The following is an 8219-nucleotide window of genomic DNA, read 5'->3' as shown; positions in this document are numbered from 1 at the left end:
GCTCTGCTCCGCCCACCCCCCCGCCTTCTCCCGTCGCGTGGGTGAGCGGCAGCGCTGGGTCCGCCCCTCGGCGCGGCGGGCGCGGCGGTTCTCCCCTCGGCGGCGGCGTCGCCGGGCTCGGGCGGGTCGGACCGAGCCGAGGGGAAGGGGTCGAGATGGCGGCATGCGTGGGAAGCCGGACTCTGAGCAAGGACGACGTGAACTACCGCCTGCACTTCCGCATGATCAACGAGCAGCAGGTGGAGGACATCACGCTGGAGTTTTTCTACCGGCCGCACACCATCACCCTCCTTAGCTTCACCATCCTCAGCCTAATGGCCTTCGCCTTCACCAGGTGCGGGTGCCCCCCTCCCCGCTCACGTCCCCGTGCCGCGCCCCGGGGTGAGGGGGAAGGAGAGGGGGTCCCCGCGGGGTGAGAGTGGGTGGGGTGCAGCTTCGTGTGCGCGGTGTTCTGAGGGAGCCCTGCGGAGAGAGTCTCCTCTGGGGGGGACCGTCCTCTGCTGCTGCCCCTCCCCGGGCTTGTCCGCCGTTTTGTGGCTCCCTTTACGAAAGAAGACGCATGTGTGTTTTGAGCAGTAGCCAAAAAATGGCTTTCCTTAGGCTATCATGGAGCTCAGGAATGACATCACCCAAGTAGATAATTTACCAAGCGTGCAGCGGGCAGAAGCGGCTGCTTTGTGCAGTCGTTTTCGTAGAACTTTATCTGAGGGTAATCACATGTTGACTTAGGCCCCTGTCCTTTCCCCGCCACAGGTAAAGCTCTGTGGGCTTCACTGCTGCACTCACTTGTGGTAATAAAGCTGAGAGTGGGCACAGGTAACTCCAGGAGCCCCATCTGTGTGCAAAGGGTGTAACAGTGCCTTCCGTGGGGTACAGTGAGCTGCTTTTCCAGGTTGTGTGTGTGTTTTATTCCTCCTATTGAGTGGATTTGCTAACGTGATGGCATTATGATCCTTCTCTAAGCTGTGTCATGCAGCCTCTCATAGAATCATAGAATCATTAATGTTTGGAAAGGCCACATCTAGTCTAACCATCGACTCATTACCGCCATGCACACTAAACCACATCACTCAATAGCACAGAGTCATTGAGGCTGGAAAAGATGAAATAGTGATTCCTGTGAGGTTCTAACTAAACTCATGCGTTGCATTCTGGACTCATCAATGCTTTAGTGCTGTTTAATCCCAAATCGCTGTAACCTTGTTGATTATACTCTGCTGTTGACAGTGGAACATCATTATTTATCCCTAGGGCTGTGATACAGTTTGCTGTGTAATCTGTATTACTATAAAGATTCAAATGGATAGGTTATATGGGCTGCTAAAGTAGTGATTAAGACTGGGCTGAGCTGAGAAAATAGCGTGAAGTGTAAAAGGGTGTAGCAGCACATGGGTTTTATATATGGCCCCAGTGAAGGTGTTCTTGATGAACAGACCCCTTGTTCTACTCAGGTGGCAAGACCTTAGCTGAGGGTGACTGTCTCCATCTGATAAATCATTCTGTTGTAGGGCTGATTTAGGTCAAGTTGATCTAATTTAAGTCAAAAGTATGAGTTATTGGGGAATTCTCATCCAAATGTCATCTGTAGGATTAATGGAATTGATCACTTGCCCCTGGGAGAAGAAAGGTCTTTTACCTTTAATTCTTCCAAGTGGAGGATGGATGAGTCAGCCAGCAAGCTCAGAACTACGGAGTCTTCAAGGCCCTGGGAATGCAGCTTTAATATTGTGGTGGTTACATTTTCCCCAAGAGGATTGCTAGCTTTTATTTCCGCTTGTCTTGGTAGCTTTCTAACTGACTTCCGTTTCATTTTCTTCTCTCTGTCTGCCTTTCTTCTCTGCCTCGCTTCCTGTGTTTAAGTACCTATCAACTTCTCTTTAACTCCTCCTCAGGTTGTGAGAGTTACTCTTTTTCCTTTGCTTTCTTTTATGTTTCTTTTTTCCACCTTTTCTGCTGTCTCGGGCTGTCCCAGGAGTCCTCTAAATGAGGGTGATACCCAAGTGCTGCCTCTGTTGCCTTATTTGGTGTGCTACCCATATGTTCTCTTTGAAAGCTGAGGTGGAGAGGGAATAGTCCCCAACATTGCTGTCAGTGTTTGCTCCCAGCTCTTGTCTTCCTACTCCCACCAGCTTACTGTGTGAGTCTGCAGTGACTGTGTTTGGATTTCTACCTCATGGGCTCTAAGCATTGTGCACAGATAAGATGCGACAGATTCTTCTTTACTTCCTCTGTGCGATCAGTTGTTTCATAGTGCTCCTGATCAATTATGTTAAACAAGGGATTTTCCACGATACATTCATCTTCAGTAAATTATTTTTGTTTTCAGGAACTACGGGGCAGGCAGAGGAAATTCTGCTTCCTTTAAAGTCTCTCTTGCCTCTTCTGTAATTGTTCAGTGCCAGGAATATGAGAGGGCTCAGATCAAAGTAGAAAATGCTTTTCCTTTGGATGCAACAAGCCATAATGTGGGATCTCCCTTGGGATCAATGAGAGTAAGATGATGCTTTCTTTGAGCTGACAATTGATGGTGAAACTCTGCTTCAGACAGCAGTAACGTTCTCATATCAGTAATCGTAATCCAGAGAAAGAAGTGTGTTTTTTAGCTTCTCCATTTTAAAGTGTGGAGCAGTGGGTTGTCTGTTTTTAAAGCACGTCCTTCTAGTGCTTCTGACAATGGCTGCGGCTGCCTTGCTTGTTTCCTGCTGAATGAGCCAGACAGCAGCTCCTCTGCTTCCAGGCTGCACCCCAGAGCAGAGGAGTAGAATGGCTCTCGCTTTCCTTGTTCTTTTCCTCCCTTGAGAAGGGAAATGGTGGGCCTGCAGGAGGGCATATTGCTGCTGGAGGAAGGACTGAGGGAGGTGACAGACTGGCAGCTTCTAGCACGAATGCATGGATTTATAGGAACAGGAGCAAGACCTGTGAGGGTGTTGAACTGTAGTTATTCACATCCCTTTGATGAAACTGGATTATTGTGCATTTTTGGAAGACTCATTTTTTTTCCTCCCACATGCTCTAAATTTAGAGCTTTAACTACTTTTATCTCAGTACAGTGTCCTCCTTTTTTTCCTTTTGTGATGTGATAACTATTTTATGTTTCTGTAACGTCTTAGTGTAGTGCAGTGCTCTGGGACTGGGAGAAGATCAAGAGAGAGGAAAAGGTTGTGCAGTTATCATACACTTTGGGTTTGTTTTTTTTTATTATCTCTGCAGAAAGCATCAGTCTTGAAAAATGCATTTGTCAAGTGGGTTTAAGCTGTTTCTTCTGTCCTCCCACATAAGACTCATTTGTGCTGTGTGGATGCCTATATTTCAAAGTCAGCATCAAAGTTCCTAAGGCGAAGCGAAGAGATGATTTAGCACATTTTCCTGATTGCAGCTTGTCGTGATTGCCTCTTTCCTCCGACAGTTATTTTGCTTCTCTCTTTCTTTCGGTGTTCACCAAAATAACTCTTCCAGGAAAGTGTTGTAATTCTTATCTTAACTAGCACACAGCAATGAGTCTCCTGCTGCTACCTGCTTTTACCTGCTTCTGGTAAGAGGATGGGGTATCTATCCCTTCTCAAAGGTAACTCCAACTAAAATAAAATGCTTCTACTGCTCACTTGGAACGAGAAGCGGTTTAACGCTGCATGCAACATCTTGTTGGCACTCCTTTCCCCCCAGATCAATAAGATTAGAACAGCTTTCCTGAAACTGAGTGATACTCTGAATGCTGATAAGCAGAGGTGAGGGCCTTGAAGTGAGAATCTATTGATGCGATTGCAGTGTCCTTCAGTGCTGGCTGCACTGAACTGTGTGGTGATGTGACTTCAATAACTTCCTAGCTCTTCAGAAAATAACAAGGAATCCCCCCACTCGATGACACCGATAACAGCATGTGAGCGTGTGTTATTTGTGTGTGTTAAAGTAGGAATATTGTTTCATCTGAGCTGTTGGAATCTGGGGCTCCATCTGAAGTGCTGTGGGTGACACAAGGCTTTTGGGGTTACCAAGGAAGCCAGAGTTAAGGCCAGGAGTAAAGGATTCGGCCTGTGCAGCGTGGCTGCAGGAAAATGACTGGTGGTCAGCTGGTTTGAGAGAAATGCTGTATGGAATCCCAAAGGCCTGCAGAGGAACCATTCATGTTTAATGTTCTTTTTCCTGCCATACAGATGAACAGTGCTTGAGTGCCTCGTGATGGTGAGGGTTTGCTATGGAGCTGTTAAGGTGCAGTTTGGAGGGAAAGGAAAATTGGCAATGTGAGAAATATTTTATGGCTGTAGCATATATCTAATGTGGAACGCATTTATGTTGTCACAGGTTCTTTGCTGAACCATCCAGCAACATGCCCAATGCTCTACCAGGAAGAGCTGTAGTCCCTCTGAAGTTGATTGGGATTTTTTTTGTTTATATCATGGACTGGGAATAAATAAAGCATTATTTAAACAGATAAGCTGACTGCAAGTACATAAAAGTATCAAGATGGTAAAACTTGGAGTAGTAGTAGTAGCTGATACATTGTAAAATAATACTTTATATATTATTAATAATGTGCTTATTACTATAGTAGGAAGTGTTTTGGTGCCTATTACTGAAGTCTGCTAGAGGCTGACTACTGATGAGATTTGGATATGTTTTTTGGTCATCTTGCTGCTCTATGCCTTTTATTTTCTACCAGCTTGAAAAGGAAGAAGAGCTCAGTCAAGCGTGCCTTGTTATTCCAAGCTGAATTCTTAGATCTCTCTTCTGGCCATAATACGACAGTAGCACAAATGTTACCTGGTATTTCATTCAGAGCTATGGCTTAGTAGATCATAAAGCAGGTTAATATTTTCCTCTGGTTCTATTAAGTTCAATTGTGTCACTGTTATACACAGTACCTTGCCTCACACAGCCTAGGAACTGTTCTGTGGGCTTTCTCCAGCCCCAGCACAGGGATTCTCTGGGCTGTGACTGGGATACAGGAACCTGGGGCAGTAGAATATTAAAGGCTTACTACAATAATTAATTGTCCTGTCCTGGCACTTGCACCAGGGATTTGTCATTAGGAACAGGCCATGGGAACAGAGGGAGTTGCAGAGACCATGAAAACAGGGATAGCCAGAAGAGCAGTGAAAGTCACTCAGTGCAGTTCCTATCTTGACTCGGTACATAACCAGCATGCTTATTTCTTGTACTTTTTTCTATGTAATCTCCATTTAAATAATGATACATTCAGTGTCTTTCAACTTCAACCTTAAAATGCCACTTTAACACTTTGATGCTCTCTGTCTCTTCAGGGATGATTCTGTCCCAGAGGAAAATATTTGGAGGGGTATCCTCTCTGTGATTTTCTTCTTTCTAATCATCAGTGTTCTAGCTTTTCCCAATGGTGAGTAAGGTTCATACATTGCTTTTTGCAACGAGTAAATTTCTCTTTATTGTCACTATATTTGTTTAGGTTGAAGTACCTCTTTAAAACTTCTGAATTCCTTTGTATTACAGAACAGTCTAAAAATGGGTTGCAGTCGCTCTAAGGGGAGATAAGTTATTTATAGCTTGTCTTTATCTAACGAGGAAGTCAGGTTTTCAGAATCAGTGTCTGTATTTGCAGGTGCACAGTTGCACCTCGGACTTGCTAAGTAGTAATGCTGCCAGATACTGAAGAAATGCATTAAATGAATTTACCTTTACTTATAATAGTGTCATCTATAAATTCTTAGAGCTGAAGCACAGTACATTAATCAGCTAGCGATAGTTAGAAGCCACGTAAATCATATTGCAATATAAAACCACGGTTGTTCAGTGGAAATTGAAGTTAGATGAACGTTCTGGTAATTGTGAGGGGAGCAGAAAGTGCAAAAGGGGAAAATCATTTGGGCGAAAATCCAGTGGAGGAAATAACATTTTCCTGATTTGATTTATTTATAATTTTTGCTTATTGCTCTCTGCAAGAGAATAATTATTGCATCAGCTCTGAAGAATCTCAGGGGCGGCAGCATCCAGAAATAAGTGATCAGTGATTGTGTTCATGACTGCTTTGTACTTCAGAGTTAGAATGTATTTTTCTTGTGTTTGAACCTCATTAATTGATGGTTTTCAAAAAGTAATCCCCCAAAAACTGAATGTCAGAGGAAAATGAATGTCATGCTGTGAAAGAGCAATCCACAGCATGCACTGAAAATTCAGCCACTTCTTGTGACCTGAATGTGTAATTCATGTCAAAGTGGAAATGTCTAAGCCAGTCTTACCTCTTCTGCTTTTTGGGCTCAGAGGTTTTTGATCTAATAAAGTCAGTGTAATCACTGTCTCTAAAGTAAATAATACTGACACTAGTAAAGAACATGAGTGTCTTAAATCCTATTAGATGTCTGAAATTTAGTTTGCAAGTTTTTCCTATGCCTGTTTGCTAATGTTTTGTGGTCATTAGAAGGCTGAGCACCAATTTTCTTTGCTAATGCGCAAAAAATTGTGTTTGGTTACTTCAGTGATAGCAAGCCATGTGTCAGCTGTGGTCTGGAATCCAGATCAGGAGATTCTTAGCTGAGATAAAGTATCTCCTAAGCAAATAATATATTACTGTTAAAATAACTGAACACTTTGTCTGTCCTACTAATTGGCAGTGTCTTGTCCCTCTCAGTTCTGCTGCTACCATTTTTTCTTAATTATACAGCAAGGATCCCCAAATGGTATGGTATGTTACACACCTTAATGGAGAATTTCTTCGTGCTCAGAATGAGATTATGTGGCACTTATTGGCTATGTTGTAATAGGCTTTTTGTTTACTGTCCACAGGACCTTTTACACGCCCCCACCCTGCAATATGGCGAATGGTTTTCGGTAAGTTTACCTTCATAATTCATGTGGTGCTTCTGTGGGCTTTATGGCCCCCACCCTTCCCCCCAGATGAGCTGAATAGGTTTGTCATGAAAAATAATTGTGCATTACACTTCTGTGAATAACTCTTCTTTCCCACTTCTGAGCAATTACTGATAATCTGTTCTTAATTATGTCGGGAAATGTCAGTGGAGTTTCTGTGTCAAGATGGTGTAAATTAAATCATCAGAGAAGGAGCATTCCTTCTAATTCTTTGTTTTAATCCAGTTTTGTCCTAATTCCGTTCCCTCACCAGCACCATTTCTTCCCACTCTAAAAAGCTGTAACTACTGTATGAGCTAGTTGACTTCTGACTAAATCCAGTTCAGCAGGGCACTTCTTTTCATTATCTACAGAGTGGGCTATTCCTTTCTTTCTTACAAGATATAGCTGTGCTGCTCGACATACTTATTGTTTGTATTGTTTGTATTCCTAATGTGCATTTTAATTTTTTTGCTTTTTAACTTTTCCTTCCATAACATTAGTGTAAATATTAATTGCATTTGCAGTTGGGGAAAGATATTTCCATTAATTACAGAAATTAGAGTGAAATCCCAATCCTTAAGCATCCGAATTACATGGCAGAAGCATAAGAAATTGTATTTGTACATAATTCAGAGTTCACAGAGCATAGCCTAGCCATTACGCTTGCTTACAGAACATCTGCTTTAAAAGCTGATCCTTCCTTTTTGTTTTCTTTTGGTTTTTTGGGTGTTTTTTGTTTGTTTTTTTGCAGGGATTATGAATGCTTCTCTCTCATGTCACTTTGCGCAGCTAAAAATAAGTAGCTTCCAAAATTGGTTGATTACTCATCTGTTGACATTGAGGGGTACTGCTGATTAGACAGTACTCCTTAACGAATCCTGATCCTGTTGGAAACACAGGTCCCACTGCTCCCTTCTGAGCAAGTATAAAGAACATTCCCAGTTAGAGCCCCTGTACTTCTGGCAGAAAAACTGCAATCATTCAGGAGCAGCATTTTCCTCTTTGTAATTCTTCTGCTTCTGGCTTGAGGTCTCGCACCTGTACAGTATGTGAAAAGCAGGAGTAGCAAACCCTCCATGTTTCAGGATGTATCCCACCTGCAGGCCACATTCCTTCTAGTAGCTGGGTATCTGTGTACCTGCTCTGTTTTTAGGGTATATATATATATATATATACACATATATATACACATATGTATATACTCCTGCAGTGTATACTGCAGAGGGCAGTATATACTTCCCGTACACGCGTGTGCACTTGAATGGAACTACTTCTCTAGCATATTCTGGTGGTTAATAACTTCATCTCTAGTTATAAAATATATATATTTTTTTTTTTTGCTGAAGAATTGCTATAATTTGTTTTAGTTGGAAGATATTAAGTTTACTCATGTTAATTTT

At 42.7% G+C, this 8219-nt stretch overlaps 1 protein-coding gene across 1 annotated transcript in view; it reads left to right on the top strand.

The window, feature by feature from the left end:
• The first annotated feature begins 19 nt into the window (after positions 1-19).
• Positions 20-8219, top strand: part of PTDSS1 (phosphatidylserine synthase 1) — a 29490-nt gene continuing 21290 nt past the window's right edge. The window contains exons 1-3 of the mRNA XM_072330371.1: positions 20-334; positions 5259-5350; positions 6754-6798. Coding sequence (XP_072186472.1) covers positions 156-334; positions 5259-5350; positions 6754-6798 — 316 coding nt within the window. The 5' untranslated portion in view covers positions 20-155. The remainder of the gene's footprint in view (positions 335-5258; positions 5351-6753; positions 6799-8219) is intronic.

This window comes from Excalfactoria chinensis, chromosome 2 (assembly GCF_039878825.1).
Source record: "Excalfactoria chinensis isolate bCotChi1 chromosome 2, bCotChi1.hap2, whole genome shotgun sequence".
Taxonomy (NCBI): Eukaryota; Metazoa; Chordata; class Aves; order Galliformes; family Phasianidae; genus Excalfactoria; species Excalfactoria chinensis.
This window is presented reverse-complemented; position numbering and strand designations above follow the sequence as displayed.